We start from the raw sequence: 18,546 nt of genomic DNA on the forward strand, positions 1-18,546 counted from the left end.
GGCAAGGCCCTGGGTTTAATCCTCAGCATCACATAAATAAATAGAGGTTAAAAAAAAGGATTCTTATGTGAAGGATGCTAAATGTTTCTTCATATAAATTATCACTTTGAGGGGCTGGGGTTGCGTGTGAGGCACTGGGTTTGATCCTCAGCACCACATATAAATATAAAGGTACTGTGTCCATCTACAACCAAAAAAAGGTTTGTTTTTTTTTAAATTATCACTTTGATATACATGTTTTATAGTCTATGAAAAAAGAGAAAGAACAATGTATCAGTTTTGCTACATTTTAATAGTAGATTTTAAGGGAGCAACTTCAAACATCAGTAACATCAAACAAAAAGGTACTGAGTACTCCACAGGGTACAGAGTGCTGCCAAGCACCTTGGAAAGTTTACATGACATGGAGAAGATGAGGCCCTTCTCTTGAGAAGTTTACAGTCTGGAAATTTTGACTACTCAGAGTTTCAGTTGAGTGAACATTTTATTAAGGCAAATTCTTCATTTCCTAGAACTACTGTAGACTGAACTATTTTTGCACTTGTGAAATTAACCCAATCCAGATGAAAGAAAAGACTAAATTTGGTTGAGAATTCTTTCAGGCTCATATAGTTTTATTAACATTCATCTAGTAAACAAAATTGACCTAACAGACAACTGAAAAATTAAAGACTAGATCTCTTGAAGTGCAAGGGCTAAAATAACTGTTATTCATTTTAAAAAGCAAACAGATGGTATGATTAGGGTTTACACTAGTTTAAAAATAGGCCAAGTATTGCATTCCCTTCATGCATTGTTCTTTTAAAATAGTGAATATTAAAATACATGGGTTCTACATGTAACCCACAAAAAAGCTCCTCACATATTTTTATGTTCTGTGTATCAAATGTCCACCTTGTGTACTATGAAAGTTTTATTTATGTCTCATCATTAAGTTAAAAGTAATGTAAATGGTGAAATTATAATAGGCTAATGACCTGCATATTTTCATATGAATGTCAATATATCTAAATAGGAAATAAATGGCAGTTGTATCTACCTATATTAAAAAAATATATCTTTCCAGATTTTGCATACTCATCACTTTATAAAGACAAGGTATGCAGGTTTTAAGGTTTCACAATCAGTTGTCAGAAAAACAGCAGTTGTTCCTGCAGTATCTCATTAGCATCTGACTCAATTATTTTTAGATGACATGATTTAAACCCACCAAAAAATTTGTAATTATTCTGAGAGAGATGGTTTTAATGTTAACCCTAGAATCATTAATGTTAACCCTAGAAACAATAGCAATGTGATGTAGAACAACTAATCAACATGACTAAAAATATGCTCACTTTCAGAAAAACGATCTGGTCATCTGAAAAAAAATCATAGCTACAATCTGGGGGGCACTCCCATATAAGATATTGATCTGGTCAAGGCACACTATTTCTAAGTAGAACTATCAGATGAGGGTGAATTTAGGCCAGCTCTAAGGAACAGCCTATAAGACAGACCATAACTGATCCAATTTCCTTTCAAAGCAATCTGGTACTATCCTACCCACTTCAATTCAAAAGTTTGAAGTTAATTCAAATCAAAAGACCATATTGGAGCAAAAGTGAGCAAATGTGTAAACTCTAGCACATTCTTATTGCTGTATTTTAAAGTTTGAAGATGAGCATACCTACCACAGCAGTATTGTTCCAGGAAGCAGGGTAGGAACAGTGGTGAATTAGGAAAAAGACTATTAATTGCACAATTAATAGAAAAGTAAAAACATGTTTCAAAATCTACAATAAAACTTGTATCCAAAGGAGTCATAACAATGAGTTGCTGGACTTAGTTCTGTGGTACAGCTTTGCAAAGGACTCACTGGCCTATAAGTACGGCTCACTTCCTGCCTCCTGAAAGATGAATATGCTACCCAGAGCTATGATGGTTTCTACTGAGTGGTAAAATTCACAGAAATTCCACATTACTCATGTCAGAATCATTCCTTGTGCAAAGTTTGATGTAGATGAAGATAAAGTGGTTTCTTGGTCAATAACTGCAATTTCTTTCTTTTAAAATCAGTGGGTTTCTTGTATCTGTAACCACAATAGAAAGAAGATTGTTTAAAATACTTTGATGATTGATTTACTCCAATGTTACATTCTAGATAAGAGGGACTAAGAAGAAACATGAACCAGTAACCATTAGAACAGTATGAATCCTATATGTATATCGCTTACAGTTCTATTACAACTGGCCCAGGTTTAATCTCATCCATCTCCATGAAAGCAAAACACTTGGTGCTGGTAACCCTTTTTTTAGGCTTGCAGTGTTTGAATTCAAAGAAGATAGCTGCACCTAAGGAATTAAAACAAACCACATAAGCCAGAGACCACACATTTCTTATGTGTCACCAGAAGCCTATGATTTTACAAAGTAACATGTGTCAAACAGTCTGATGACACAACTGTTGATAACTCAATGTGGCTGTCACTCCAAGCTCTTCTACCTTGTCTGAGTGACATTTCTCCATATCATTTAATTCTACAAAGTACAACAAAATTGTATAGCAAGAATGTAAGTTATGTACACAGGTAGAATCATAAACTACCAAAGGATATAAAATATTAAATACCACAAGAAAAACAGAAGTTACTTAAGTATCAGCAGTACCTATAGCAATGGTTTCAATAAGCACCTCTATTAGATAGAATAGAAATTTAAAAGAGTTCCTTTGATATTTTATTTCTCTCCCTCCTGAAACCACCATGCCCAGATTGTCCTTTCCATATTCTTACAAACTAACTGCCAGTTATAGTATCTTTTTACCCAATGCATCTTATTGAAAGAAAAATTAATAATTCTTTAACTGTTAGAAAGTAATCATTAGGTACCTAAAAGGACTTAAGGTAATTATTAGAGAACCTGCTTCCTTAACTCTGTATTATGAGAAAAACTTTGCTGTCAAATAATATTTAACCACATTATTACACAACTAGATAATGCAACTGCTAATTCTCATATTTTAAAAAAAATTGTTGATTTCACTTTCTTTAAGTCAATATTCATAACTATGTGACATAAGATCTTGTGTTAAGTACACTATCAACACAAACTCAGATAAGTACTGTCCTTAAGAAGTCCTTAAGAAGTCAGTAACTGATAATTACAAACCTTTGGTTAATTTTTCAATATGCTTCTGGAGCTCAATGTCCACATTAAAATGAACATATGTATCTTCTTTTCTTGAAGCCACAGGAGTATCTGGTACAGGAGTTAAATCTATGCCATTCAGATCTGGAGAAACAAATAAGTTTCTGCTTATGAGCATTCACATATACAGATGGAAAATCTAGAAACTGCAAAGGTTACAGTTCCTAAAGAGGCATGGAAAGAGCTGAGAGGAGATTCTCAGGCTAAGAGATTCCTATTTGGTGTGAGCAAGTATGTGAGCGTTGTTGAAGTTCATGGGGTATGTGGAGAGAAATGAATATAGACTGGATAGGAGACCTCATGAAGGGGACAAGGAAGCCTTTACATGGCCAAGTGGACAAAATTTGATCTTCATAGTGAAGTGGTAAAAAGAACAAACATGTTTTCCTTAGGGAATAGCCCACTATATTTTTTATGCAAAAAAAAAAAAATCTGGAGTATATAATTTGCCACAATGGAGCTCTGCCACCAATTTCTAAATTTGATCAAGTGTTTGGCTTATTTAGAAAAGTCTTTAAACCTAACCTTATCATAATTTCCCTGTTAAAAACCCAAAATGGATGAGAACAGCCAACAAAAACCCTTTTGTTAATGAATAATTTTTCATATATATTTTCTAAATTCTGGTTATACTGTTTACAACATACCCTGAATTTACAACAACCAGATGATATGTTATATATAGTTTTAATTTTCTGGGTTTTAAAATCTCAGTTTAATCAAATTCAACATGGACTCATTTAATAACTCCTCAGTGTTTTTGTGTTATTCATTTATGAGTCTAAAAAAGCTCAAAAACAATTTAGTACATTTAATAATTAAAAAATATTTACATAAAAATATTTCAGGTTAACATATGCAAAGGTAACTTAACATTTACAACATCATTAAATATTTTTGTGTTTTAAGTATACTTTCTGAATGAGTATTCAGTTTTACAAATGGTCTATCAAACAAAGTAAATATTTTCCAGTACACTATATATTTGATAACTGGTAACATCGGAATTTAAAAGTGTACCAGTATTAGTGCTGTGGATTATGTTCTTTAAATAAATCTTTTTCTTTGTGGTCATATTTTTCTTTTAATTAGCACTAATGAACCCATGGATCTGACTTTATTTCTGCAATTGATAAAAGTCCCTCCATTTAATTTCAGCACCGATCTGTTCCTTTGGTGCAAAACTACAGATTAATATAAGCCATTTGTACTAACTATAGTTATTTCTGTAAAATGGTATAATTCATTCCTTAATCACATCATCATCCCACGGGATTGCTTTCAGGGCATGGATGTTATGAACGCACCCTACTTCCCTGTCCCCTGATTTTCATCTGCCTCTGTAGGACTCACCTATGTAGATACCTCAGTAGCACAGGAAGAAGAGGGGCTGAAGCAGGAGAGATGGGAAAACAGGAAATGGGGCTTTGTGTAGAAAACTACACACCCATGGAAGGTGAGGAGTGCTATTGTTAATCTACATCCTGAAGGCTGTAGCTGCTGTTAAGGACAATGTGTATGTTTAGTCCGCACGTTAGCTGGAATCTGAAGAGCAAAAATCTATACAAACTCAAAAGCAAGTAGGAAATATATTTTGTAAGTCTTTCAGAACTATGTTCTGTTATGATCTCTTCTAGGATTTTGCCTCATTATAGAATGCATTAAAGTAAGTTGTCACATATACAAGACCATCCCCTGTCAAAAACTTTGTCCCATTTGAGAAAAAACATAATGCAATTTGCCAGTTATTTACCCTTTACACTAACTGTAATATAGAGATCGATGCACTGTCCAGCATCTATCAGACCAATTTTCTCAATCCTGATAGTGAGTAATGTCATTCCCAGTTCTGATGGCAACCTTGGTAATAAAGTACCTGGCAACAGAGAAACCTCAGTAAAAGTTAGCTCCACCAATAATTCAGAGTAAATACTTTGACAAACAGAAGATATAGCCTACCTCTTAAGAACTAGCTAGGCATTATGTATTTTTATTTCCAAAATTCATGAACATCTGATTTATACTTTTTTAGAAAAATATTTAATTTTACACATAATATATCTGCATTTCCCAACCATACAATCACCTTTAAGCAGAAATAATAATTTCTATAATAATAGTGTATAGTATGTATAATAAAAGTCTGTTAAAAACATCACTTGAGGAAGCCCAATTATACATAATAGTATAATATGCTCACATAATATTTATATTCCATATGTACTTCTATATTATACTCAGCATCTTAATATGAAGTGGTAGAACAAAGACAAGAAAAGCTTTTAAAATACTTGTTATTCTGTTCTAAAGTCTGAGACATTTAATATCAGAGTTGATCAATACATTCTTTCCTTTAGTTACTACTAATAAAGAATAATTTACAATTTGATATTTCTGTTTTAATTTAACTATATAGTCTAACTTCTATTCTTCATTCTATTTTGTATGATTTATTCTCAGAAATTAGTGCTATACAGACTGCCATATAAAAGTGCCATTTGTATAACTGAACATTTTCCCCAAAACCAACTAAAATTTTTAAAACTAAAAACCCACCCAGAACAACATGACAACATTCACCCACCAAGAACATATGAAGGAAGAAATCAACTTTTCAGTATGTTCCCTTTTTTGAAACTACCAGTAGAGAACAGATGCAAATAAGCTGATTTTAATCAAGTATGTATACAGAACCTCAAAATACATTTAACAAAAGATTTTGGTTGATGTTTTTCAAGTTTCTATTCATCAATGTGTTATGCTACTTTTAATGATGAGTTATTTGAAATACATGAAGCAATTAACACACTATATTTGAAAATACACATTTTGATTGATGGCAAATGTGGCTTGAGGAAATTTGGGGAGGTGATGGGAATATTCTGAACTTGTATACTGATGACAGATGCAAAACTCTATAGAGGTGTCAAAAATCAATGAATTTTATTCTTACAGAAGGGAAATGTTATGATATACAAATTATACCTCAACAATGCTGTTAAAAATGTATTACTTTCTAATTTAAACAAATATGAAGACAATACAGACAAATGCAAGAATGGGAAGGCCTGGAGGCTGCATTCCACTGTTGCATTAACAAACCTAAATGGGCTCAGGCTGATATCATTAAATATATACATAATACCTTTTATGCATCTTCTTTGATTGACAAATAAGGGTACTTTTAGAAGAGGGGCTTGTACCTGGACATCTGGGATGAACTTCAGAGAGCTAAGAAACACCTCTGAAATTTTATGAAAAATGTGAATATGTATACATTTATATTTATATACATACATATTCACATGTATGTATCATATATGAATTTTTCTGCAGAAAAGTTCATTCTATTATGTAGTACATGGCTGTATAAATATGCTACAGTATATGTACAAATTCTTGTGTTGATAGATATTTGAATTACTTCAAGTGTTTGGATATAGTTAACAAGGCTATTATAAATACTCTTCTGAACATCTTCTGGTGCCCATAAGCACCCATTTCTGAGACAGAGGAATCACTAAGTCACCTGGCATGTTACCTCCATACCTACTATGTAACGACAATCCATTTCCCAAGGTGGTTGTGCCAATTTTTATTCCTAGCCCAAGTGCAGTAGTGTTCCCATTGCTCCACATCCTCACTAGGTACTGTTTTCTCAGATTCTTCATGTTAGCCAATTTTGGTATAAAGAGATAAATCATTTTAATTAGCATTCCTCTGAAGATTAATAAGGTTGAGCACCTTTTCAAATAAATCAAATAAATGATTTCCTCTTTTCTGAAGTGTGTTCAAATATTTTGCTCGATTTTTTATTGAGATGTCTATCTTATTGAGCTGTAGGAGGTCTCTATTATTTTGCTGCACAAATGTTTTACAAATAGCTTTTTAGTAGTTTTCTTTTATAAAGACTTTTTGTTGAAGTAGAGCATATACATTTTAAAATGTACAAATTGTTAGCACAGTTTGCTGAACTTTCACAAAGTGAATACACCTGTGTAAATAGCATCAGATCTAGGAAAGATATGATCAGCCTCCTGGGAGTGTCCTTCCCCACACCCTATTCAATTCAGTCTTCCAAAAGATAGCAACCGTTGCTAACTTCTAACACCAAGTATTAGTTTTGAATGTTAAGAATGACTTTTGTCTGCCATGGTGTCTTCTGATTATGATAAATACTTACTGCTAGTAATATCAAATTTCATAATACCTTTCTTCACAATCAGTGCTTTCTATGTTATATTTAAGAAAACTTACCCCACTCCAAAATCATAAAGGTATTATCTTGAAAGCATTTTATTGTTTAGCCATTCACACTTAATTCTATATGTCACACAGAATTATTGTCTATGGTGTATAGTAGGAGCTTTAATTTCATTCATTTTCACATAAATAATTGTCTCAGCACTACTCATTAAAAGACTGACATTTTCCATCACTGATCTGCAGTCCCACCTCAATCATAAATCATGTGGCAATCACTTTCTGAGTTTTCTGTCTTACCGGACTGTTTATCCTCTTATCACTAATACAGTATCTTACTTCTATAGCTGTATAAAAGGTCCAGGAACTGCAATAAAAATTCAGATGAGTTTCAGAAAGAGTCTATCTTTATAAATTGCTTCTTCTAATTTAAGAACTAGTATATATCTTTACATTTCAAAAATCATAACATTTATTTAATAGAACTTTATTTGACCTAAAAGCCTTCAGAAATAAAGACCTACAGATCCAGGGAAAACTCCTGTGTTTATGTTTATGTTCCATGAAGAATGAATGGCCATGTAGAAATGACTGGAAAGGGGGTGTGAGCTAATGGTAAAAGGCTGCCAGGGTCCTAGCAAGCCCTGTCTGGTCAGATTCTTCTTGGCCTCTTTGTATAGCCTTCTTTCCTTCTGGACCTAAGGCAGGTCCTGTCTGGAATGAGGGTTTTTAAGGGAGGGGGGAAGGGAGGGTAAGGGGACAGGAAGGAAATAGCAGGGAGGGTAGGGGGAGAGAGAGAGAGAGAGAGAGAGAGAGAGAGAGAGAGAGAGAGAGGGCTTTCTAGGTTTTATGAGAGAAGGCTTTGGGAGAGAAGGACAGGAGGGCAGGAGGAGGGCAGAGGCTTTGCTGCTGAGGTTGCTTTCAGGATTCCAATCTCCTTCAGTTAGAAGTTCTCAGCAGGCCAAAACCCCACTCTTTGGGCTATCATATTCTGATCTGACCCTGCCCACCTTCCCCCTCTCCCTACCTCCTCCTCCCTTTCTCCTTTTAAGAAGGGAATTTGTAGATCTTTCCATCTTCTAAGATCTTCTTTGATTTCTCTGTTTAGGGTTCTGTAGTTTTCATTGTATAGATCTTTGACTTCTTTCATTGATTCTCAAGTATCTTATTTTTTTGAGGTTACTGTAAATGGGGCAGTTTTCCTCATTTCCTTCTCAGAGGCTTTGTCACTGATATACAGAAATGTCTTTGATTTATGGGTGTTGATTTATATCCTGTCCTTTGCTGAATTCATTTACTATTTCTGGAAAGATCTACCTTGCTCTTGGGATAGGCAGAATTAATATTATCAAAATGACCATACTACCAAAAACACTATATAGATTTAATGCAATTCCAATCAAAATCTCAATGGCATTCCTCATAAAAATAGAAAAAGCAATCATGAAATTCATCTAAAAAAATAAGAGACCATGAATAGCTAAAGAAATCCTTAGCAAGAAGAGTGAAGCAGGGAGTATCGCTATATGAGACCTTAAACTATACTACAGAGCAATAGTAACAAAAACAGCATGGTATTGGCACTAAAACAGACTGGTAGATCAATGGTACAGAATAGAGGACACAGAGACTAACCCACAAAATTACAATCATCTTATTTTAGACAAAGGTGCCAAAAACATGCACTGGAGAAAAGATAGCATTTTCAACAAATGGTGCTGGGAAAACTGGAAATCCATATGCATCAAAATGAAATTAAACTCATAACTCTCACCATGTACAAAACTTAACTTAAAATGGATCAAGGACCTAGGAATTAAGTCAGAGACTCTGTGTCTAACAGAAGAAAAATGTAGGCCCTAATCTTCATCATATGGGTTAGGCCCCAACTTCCTTAATAAGACTCCTATGGCACAAGAATTAAAACCAGGAATTAATAAATGGGATGGATTCAAATTAAAAAGTTTTTTCTCAGCAAAAGAAACAATCCGTGAGGTGAACAGAGAGCCTACATCCTGGGAGAAAATCTTTACCCCTCACACATCAGATAGAGCACTAATCTCTAGGGTATATAAAGAACTCAAAAAGCTAAGCACTGAAAAAACAAGTAACCCAATCCAAAAATGGGTCAAGGACTTGAACAAAACACTTCTCAGAAGAGGATATACAATCAATCAACAAATATATGAAAAAATTTTCAACATCTCTAGCAATCAGAGAAATGCAAATCAAAACTAAGATAAAACTCTAATCAGAATGGCAGCTATTATGAAGACAAACAACAATAAGTGTTGGCAAGGATGTGGGGAAAAAGGCATACTCATACATTGCTGGTGGAACTGCAAATTGGTGTAGCCAATCTGGAAAGCAGTATGGAGATTCTTTGGAAATCTGGGAATGGAACCACCATTTGAGCGAGCTATTGCTCTTCTTGGACTATACTCAAAGGACTTAAAAAAAACATACTACAGGAACACAGCCACATCAATGTTTATAGCAGCACAATTCACAATAGCTAAACTGCGGAGCCAACCTACATGCCCTTCAGTGGATGAATGGATTTTTTAAAATGTGGCATATATACACAATGAACTTTTTAAAAAGAACTTTTAAAATCATGGCATTTGCAGGTAAATGGATGACATTGGAGAAGATAATGCTAAGTGAAGTTAGCCAATCCCCAAAAAACAAATGCCAAATGTTTTCTCTGATATAAGGAGGCTGACTCATAATAGGGTAGGGAGGAGGAACATGGGATGAATAGATGGATTCTAGATAGGGAAGAGGGGAGTGAGGGAAAGGGAGGAGGCAGGGGATTAGCCTCCTAATGAATGTGGAATGAATGTGATGGACATCATTATCCAAAGTACATGTCTGAAGACACAAATTGGCTGTCAACCTACTTTGTATACAAACAGAGATATGATAAATTGTGGTATATATGTGTAATAAGAATTGTAATGCAAAAAAAAACCCCAAGTACATGTATAACGTGAATTGGCGTGAATATGCTTTATACAAAGATATAAAAAATTGTGCTCTATATGTGTAATAAGAATTGTAATACACTCCATTGTCATGTATTTAAAAAAATAAAATCAATAACAGAAAAAGAAGGGAATGGGGAGTGGGTAGGGAAAAACTGTGGAATGAACCCAAACTAACTTTCCAATGCACATATGTGAATATACTATAATGAAACTCATCATTTTGAATATCTATAAGATGCTAATTTTAAAAAATGTAAATAAATAGATCAGTAAAGTGGATCAAAGGGAACAGTGGGAGGGAGGATGGGGAGGGTGAAGGGACTGAATTGGAGCAAATTATATTCCATGCATTTATAATTAGTCCAAATGAATCTAATGTCAAGAATAACTATTATGAACAAATGCCAAAAAGAATAATGACTTCACTGTTTTTATAAAATGCATTCTCATAAACAATTCAATTAAGAGAAATGAAAAAAGTAAAAGAGAATGTACAATTCAACATCTCACCAACCATAACAATTATTAAGTCACTCTTCCATCTTTTTCCCTAATTTCAAGATTACTCCAGTTTCCTTTTCCTTTTGATATTCTTTTCCTTCTTTCAACAAAGGTTTATTTTCTACATAAAATTCTTATATTTCTTTTGTTGAATTTATAATAAGGTCCTTGATATTATTTAATACTACTATAAATATTATAATAGTTCATTTTCTAAGCAAGTATTACTTGTTTGAGATAGAATTGATTTGTCTGTACAAATTTTATATCCAGAAACCGCATTATCTTATTAATGAGTTATGAATAGGTTTTTTTGCATATTCTCTATATATTCATAAATATGCAAATAAAGAACATCCTCCCTTTTATATTTCATTTTTCTTATCCTAGTACAGTAGCTAGGGCTTCCAAAACAATTCTGATGAAAAGAAGTAATAGACACTCTTGTTTTGTTCAAATTCATCATTAAATGATTTGGGGCTGTAAATGTCATGTAGCCATGTTTTATCAAGTTAAGGATGTTTTTCTGTTCTTTGCCAAGAATTGTTTAAAATCAAGGCTGTATTTCAAACTGAACTGAGAACTTTTTCTGCATTGTTGACAACATTATGAAATCTTTCCCCTTAATCTGCTAATGTGAACTACCTTGATAAATTCTGCTAATAATATATTTTGAAAAATCACTCATTAGTTCATGGAGATTTTCTGAATTATTTTCTACAGCATCCTATGTATCATAGTTTATTCAGTCAATCTTCATATAGCAGTTACATTATCTCTAACTTTTTATCATTATAAAAAACACCTCAACAGAGAATCTGGTATATATGCAAGTGTTTCCCCCTCTTTTTCCTGTATTTTGCGGGTGCATCTTCAGAGTAAATTCTCAGGAATGGGATTGCTAAGGAAAAAATATGTACTTATATGTTGTTAGAGAATGCTCAAGTTCCCTCCAAAGGAACTGTACCATTTTTCTATTCCCGCCAGTGATTAATAAGTACCTATTTCCCCTAAGACTCACCAACAGTAGCTTTAATTTATGTTTTTTATTAAAAATAAAGTTGAGTATTTTTTTTATATGTTTAACGGGTATTTTTAAATGTGTGTGTGTGTGTATGTGTGTGTCTGTGTGTGTGTGTGTGTGTGCGCACGCGTGCACACTCGCTCATGTTGTCTGTTCCTCTCATGTATTCTGCTTTGGTTATTACAATTAAAATTTTTCTTTATATATTAAGAATGTTGGGTTGGGATGTAGCTCAGTGGCAAAGTGTCTGCCCTGCATTTGCAAAATCCTGGATTCGACCCCTAGTTCCAAAAAAGACAAAAAAAGAACCCACCCTACCCCACCCCCCAAAACCCCCAAGAATGTTACCTCTTTTATGTCTTACCTCTTTACTACCCTTTTTTTGACAGTCAAAAGACGATTGCTTTACAACTTTCAAAGTCTTTTTGATGTTAAGATTATTTTTTTCCAAGTTGATATTAAACTTGTTGTTACTTTGGGGTGAGTCAATTTTATAACCTGTCATTATCTTGATCTTTCAGTTGAAATGGTAGGGCTGATGCTACATTTTTTATCAACAATCTTTTTGCCTGATACTACACACTAAGGTTTAATGTAATCATTATGCTTCGAATAATTTAATATGGAGGCAGTGATTGCAAGTCTGAATTTCTTGTTTAATTCAAGGTAGAATGTCAAACATTGTGCTCCATGATGAAGGAAGCTGACTGTAATTAAGATCAAAGATTACATAGAAAGGTGCCTATTTAAGGTGTTTCAGAATGGTCTATGATGTTCTCTCTCTCTGCATGGTCAACTCCTACATACTCAGTGAGTCCTAAATCTGGCTAGATTTATTGAACTCCCTCAGCCCTTCTTTTTGCCAACCTATGACATTGGTGCACATCTCTAATCATAATCATGTGCTTTTGGCTCTGTCTTGCTGACTACACAATAAGCATCCTGAAAGGTGTGGGAACTGTTCCTTTTGTAGTATGCACAAGGAATAAACAGATCTTTGTTGAAATATTTTATTGAATGAATGACTGAATTTCCAGTTCTAGAGGTTATCATGCTCTAGTAAACAAATGGCTAGAGAATCTATATCAATGAGTGAAGAAATAATAAACATAAAAGAAGATCAAATACTAAAATAACACCATACCATCTATAGCTCTTAAGTTAGATGAAAAAGGGTGCATGTTTTTGAATCAAAGATTAAACCATGATAGTTGTAAATTGAGCCAATGCATTAAAAGGAAGATTTCTAAGTGAAGAATTAACATATCCAATTTCATAGTGTAATATGAGAACAAGTCAAGTACATTCATAAAATCTGAAGACTAACAAGGATAAGAAAGAAATCACTACACACAATCCAGTGTAAACTGTGCTATTCCAGCTAGATCATCTGCTCTCAGATCTAGAGCAAAGATCAGAAGAAATGTTCTTCCACATGGAATTGCTATGTAAATAAGAAATAGCTAACACTTGTGAGTATTTGTGATGTGCCACGTACTGTCCTAATATCATTTTCGAAGCAAACTCAAACACAGTTTGTTGTAATTAGTAACCCCAATATTACCACTAGATGTATGACTACTTGGATTGAATGTTTGTATGTGAATACCAGATTTCATGTATTTTTTAAAATCTCATTTCAATCCATTATTTAAAATAGTAAACTTTTACTTTTTATTCACTGTATGGTCTATTCATGCATCATCTCTATATACGTAGACCCAGGATACACCTAATTTTATCCACAAACTCTAAATGATAGGGTTTCAAAACATGCTCCCAGAAATGGTGGAAGAAATACACATGTCACCTGCTCCATGTATTCTTTTCATCACATCATCTTCTGGACACAAAATGCAAAACTCACACTTATCTTATTCTTCTCCCAAAGCCTCATTTTAAAGAAAGCATGGATTACTATAATCATCTGTGTCTGCATTGCCTACTTTCAAATTTTAATCCTATGGTGAGTATACACTTGTTTCTTCCTAGAATAGTGTATTCAACCATCCCCCTGTTGAAAATATCCCTGACCTATCACTCATTTTATACCTTGCCAGATCTCCTAACATCCCTATTGATATTTATTTCCCCAAGTGCCTTGTTGTGACTGACTCTTCTTGTGTGCTGACATTCCTATTTACACTCTAATAGAAATTCATTGGATTGCAAAAAGGGCCTTTGGTCCAAATCCTAAACTCACTCTTCTTCCTTACCCTAGTCTGGAAACCTGCCTACTCTCTCTATTTCACTGGAAGTTCTCTTTTACATTCAGTAGTGCCAGGTACAAGATCTCATGCCATTGTATATGGATTTAGAGGATTCATCTCTGCAGAACATAATTCAAAACTATGTATCCAAATCAAGGGCCCAACACCCTTGTGTGCTTCAGATCTTACCTAGTTTTCTATTTTCATACTTACATTTCACCTTACATTCTTATAAATATCCCAGTGCCCAATACCCGTATTCATCCAGCAGAATGACTCCTAACCCAAATCGAACATGAAATGACCCTTAACCATACTCTGTTCCCTCAATCTATTTTCACATAACAGCAGGTCCTGATTTGATCTTGCCATTCAGGTATGTAGGGAATCCTACAGCTGCTGAGAAGCTCAAAGATAGATGCAGAAATGATCCCTGGAGGAAATGTAGGCAGCTACGTAGGACCTGTGAGGTCTAAAGTCAACTTCCATGGCCAACAACCCAGTCAGGATGAAGGGATGTTGCTGAATCAGCCTCTCTCTTCTCAATGCAGGGAAGATGAACACAATCAGGCCTATGTGGATTGCTGATCCCAGGCTCCTAGGGTATATAGAGCTTTATGTCTTGTGAAAATGTCACAGGAAGGTGGGGCAGCCTCCATCTCATGGGACCCTTGGAAACAATTGTTAGGACAAAGTGGTTGCCAAGGCAGTGACCTCATTCACTTCCCTGAAGGAAGTGACCTCACATCACTTCCTTGGTGATGGAACTCTCTGAACTTGGGATCCAGGAGGCAAGGCACCCAGAGGCAGTTCCAGTCTCAGTGGGCTCATTTGTTTGTCTGTACCAAGGCCAGAGTCATCCTTTCTTGGCACCTAGTGATGTGTGGAGAGCCAAATGCCTTAAATGGTCTGAACAGGGACCTTTCCTGAGAAAGAAGTGTTGGCTCATTGCTGGCTCCTGACAACTACACAGAGATGGCCACGGACACCAGAGCTGAGACAGGGCAGGCCACAGCTGGGGAACATATTTTCACCCACCAGTCAGAGGACAGAGTGGATAGATGCAGACCAAATACAGGGGCGGTTTGTGTGTCTTAGTGGGTGTGTGTTGCAATTTGTCATTTTGTGTCATGTTCTAAGAACATGAAGGAAAAAAGTTTTTCTGTTGTTGTTGTTGTTGGTTTGAAATGGACTGTAGACTAGTGAGTCTTTCTATGTCAGTGGATTCGACTGGGTTTGTGTTTACAGAGAGTAGAGAGAAGAATGCAGCCGTGGAATTCTTTGCAGGACTTCTCATGGCCAATTTATGAATGGACTGCTGCTTGCCTTGCAGATGGGCAACACCTACCAAGATCCTAAGTTCCTGTATTCTTCCTGAATTTTGGCCACTCTCTGAAGGGGTTCGTGGTTTTGTGTCCAAGATATGTACCACCTTCAAGCTGTGTGACATGCCCATGGACTGGATTGCTGAAGGGCATGCCAAGCATCTCAGAAAACTCAAAAATTAGCATGATTGGTAAGGATCTCTCTGGAGAATCCCTGCTTGGATAGATGGCAACCCAAGTTGCATGATTAGGAGCTGTCAGTGCCGCAGTGTTCAATTAAAGCCAAGTTTTTCTCCAGGCTTCTTTCTTCCCTATTGTTCTGTTCCCCTGAATGTCAGGGAGGTGTTTGCCTTGGGGCACTCCTTTGGGAATCCTCAAGAAAACAGTTTCAAATGGAAATGAAGAGGCCTAATCTGTGCCTTTGAGGTAAAGTGCTTTGTAAAAGCTGTGATGAATCAGACTCTTGGCCCTGTGTGTGGCTGTGAATTACATTCTCAACACCCCAGGCAACTCAAGAAAAATCCCATGTGTCCATCCTAATCTAAAAGGGTGAAAAAGAAGTGTAATATTGGATGAAGTCTCTTGCCTTCCTCTGGTCAGGCTCCTGACCCGTATGAAGTAAGAACAGGGATCCTCTGGGTCAAATGAGTTGTTGCAACCCCTCCAGTAACTAGCACACAGGTGTTTGGGTTTTTTCATGAGTCCAGTACACATAAAGAATCTACCCCTGGCAGGCAGGTGGCCTCTAATTTGAGAAGCAGAGCGGTATTAACTACAGGCCCATTTTATCTTTCCTATTGTTAAGGTCTGTAAACAAGTCAGATTGGCACCTGTTATTTTGCCAGAGAAATGTTAGCGTCTGTAAACAAGTCTGCAGGGTGTCTGGCAATATGCCAGAGGGAGTGGTTTGTGTAGTAACAAAAGCGAGCCATTAAGTGTGGAGATTCCTTATTGGTTGACTGCTGTATCTATTATATGCTAATTAGATAGGCTGTGTAAAATGTATAAATACCGCTCTTATTCTACATTAAAGGGCTTCCACTCCTGCTGTATCAATGTACACAAGTTATTCATCACCCCCCCCCCCCCCCCCCGGTTATTTTGCTGCAGCCGGACTGCGGCATCCTATTTCTCAGGAAGGGTGTCCAGGCTACCAAGACATTTGGCATATGATGGGCATGAGAGCTTACTTTGCACACCATCTTAGACTGCTCCCCCTATGCAAACCCCCAGCCAGAATGTTATGATGAGTGTCTGTATGGAAGAAGATGAGGGCCATGTGGGAGTGTTTTTGTTAGAATAGTGGTCTTTTGTGTGGTGGTTGGAAAAGTTGACTGGGTCCACCTCAGCTTGAACTCTGGTGTGATGCCATTAGAGACTGAGTACTGAAACTGATCTCAGAGAACTATTGCCATGAATTGTGTTGGGATTTTACAAGGCCAGGCATTAGAGGAGCCTTTTGAAACAGATCTAGGCTGAGGGTGGCTTTCTCCACAGCACTGGGAGTCTCAGCCAGGATTTCACATGATTTTGCTGTTAAAGCCTTTTCAGCTATAGTTGAGAGCCAAAACTCACAGGAACCTCATATTTTAGACCCCAATGGGCCTGGATTCCTGTGACCTTTCGCCACTCCTTGGGAAGACTTGCCTGCTTGGGATCTCCAGAGCTTTTACTGAAAGCAGATTCCTCAACACCTAATGGCTCCTGAATGGATCAAAACCCACAGTGCCAACTTCGTCATTCGTGAAATATGTCTAGGCTAATACCATGAAGTTTTTGAGAATCCCATGAGCAAAAATCCCTGGAGAACGTTTAGATATTCTGTTGCTCATCATGACTGAACCAGCGAGTGCCATTTTTGACTGAGTGGAATTCATGACCATGGTGAAGAACAGAGATGCCAGTGAGTAGGAGCCAGCAGGGAACTGGGCCTGGAGCAATGGAGTGTAGGTGTGTGATCCAACATCTGTGGTGGGCCCCTGTGGTTCTGTCATTGGTTTCCAAATAACATGTGACTGACAAGGTGCAGCCAGGAGACCCTAAAATATAAAGGCATGTTGTTGTGGGGAGAGGATTTGGTGTGATGCTCAGAATCAAGTTGCTACACTTAAGTGGGAAAGATATATGGGATAGCAGCCCAGTTTGTGTGTATTCCTTCAGACCCTGACTCACCCCACGTGACAGAGCTCCCTGCAGCACTGTGTCCCGGTTGACCTCTTTGTATTTCAAAAACAAACACCAAATATCCAGGGAAGCTGCAAGAAATGCCATTAAAACTGGGCGGTGAGCCAAAGGCTTCACAATCCACCCAGGGAGACATTCATACCCCAACGGCCACAGTTACCTGCATAGAGAGGATTCAGCTCTGCTGCTTCCTGTTCCTATTGGAAAATATGAACCCATGTCCTCCTATTCACATAGACTCAGACCAAGCTTTGATGGTCTCACTACAAAGGAAGCTAAAGCACAAAGCTATATTTTTAGTGCACAAATGTCAGAGGCAGATAGTCAAGAAGTCATTAGGCCAGCAAAGCTCCCATGTTTGGGGAATGTTTACCATGTCCCCTACTTTCGGGATCTCTTCTGCCACACCCAAGTTTGTGAGCTCCTCAGAATTTCCAATTCCAGATATGTATTCACAGATTTTTTTTCTCTTCTTCTCTCATTGTGTCTTATTTGGGGTGATAGTAATGTCAAGGCATTGTGGTGGATGACAGTGGAAGATTTTTATGTGCCACGTGTTCGCATATATATTAGACTCATTTTCCGTTTTGCCATTTGAAATATTGAATCTCTGACACTAACCCATAACCTACTAGACTCTGACTACTTATCCTAACATTGATAAAAATAATCCTAAAGGACTAGAAGTAGAAACGTTTGATAGGAGGCATGGTATATACTTGGATTTGCCTTTTTCTTCATCAGAGATACATATTATAAAACCTGTCACACATTTTTCTCGTTTTACTTCTCCATGAATTTTCAAAATTAACAAATATGTAACTTCCTGACTCCCTGTCTCTGTCGCCTGGGTCACAATGTATATTTCTATATAAATATATAATCCTACTGCCATCACAGGTATATTCTTGAGAGTACTC

General features: G+C 36.3%; 1 protein-coding gene across 1 annotated transcript; it reads right to left on the reverse strand.

The window, feature by feature from the left end:
* Nucleotides 1–1,914: 1,914 nt before the first annotated feature.
* LOC143640656 (axin interactor, dorsalization-associated protein-like) lies at nucleotides 1,915–5,066 on the reverse strand. Its single transcript, XM_077108314.1, has 4 exons — nucleotides 4,943–5,066; nucleotides 3,151–3,273; nucleotides 2,217–2,334; nucleotides 1,915–2,072 (listed from the first exon to the last, which is right to left on the reverse strand). The coding sequence occupies exons 1-4, from the start codon at nucleotides 5,028–5,030 to the stop codon at nucleotides 1,976–1,978; spliced, it is 426 nt and encodes a 141-aa protein (XP_076964429.1). The 5' UTR covers nucleotides 5,031–5,066; the 3' UTR covers nucleotides 1,915–1,975.
* Between the last annotated feature and the right edge of the window lie 13,480 nt (nucleotides 5,067–18,546).

This window comes from Callospermophilus lateralis, unplaced genomic scaffold, assembly GCF_048772815.1.
Source record: "Callospermophilus lateralis isolate mCalLat2 unplaced genomic scaffold, mCalLat2.hap1 Scaffold_45, whole genome shotgun sequence".
NCBI classification, from domain to species: domain Eukaryota; kingdom Metazoa; phylum Chordata; class Mammalia; order Rodentia; family Sciuridae; genus Callospermophilus; species Callospermophilus lateralis.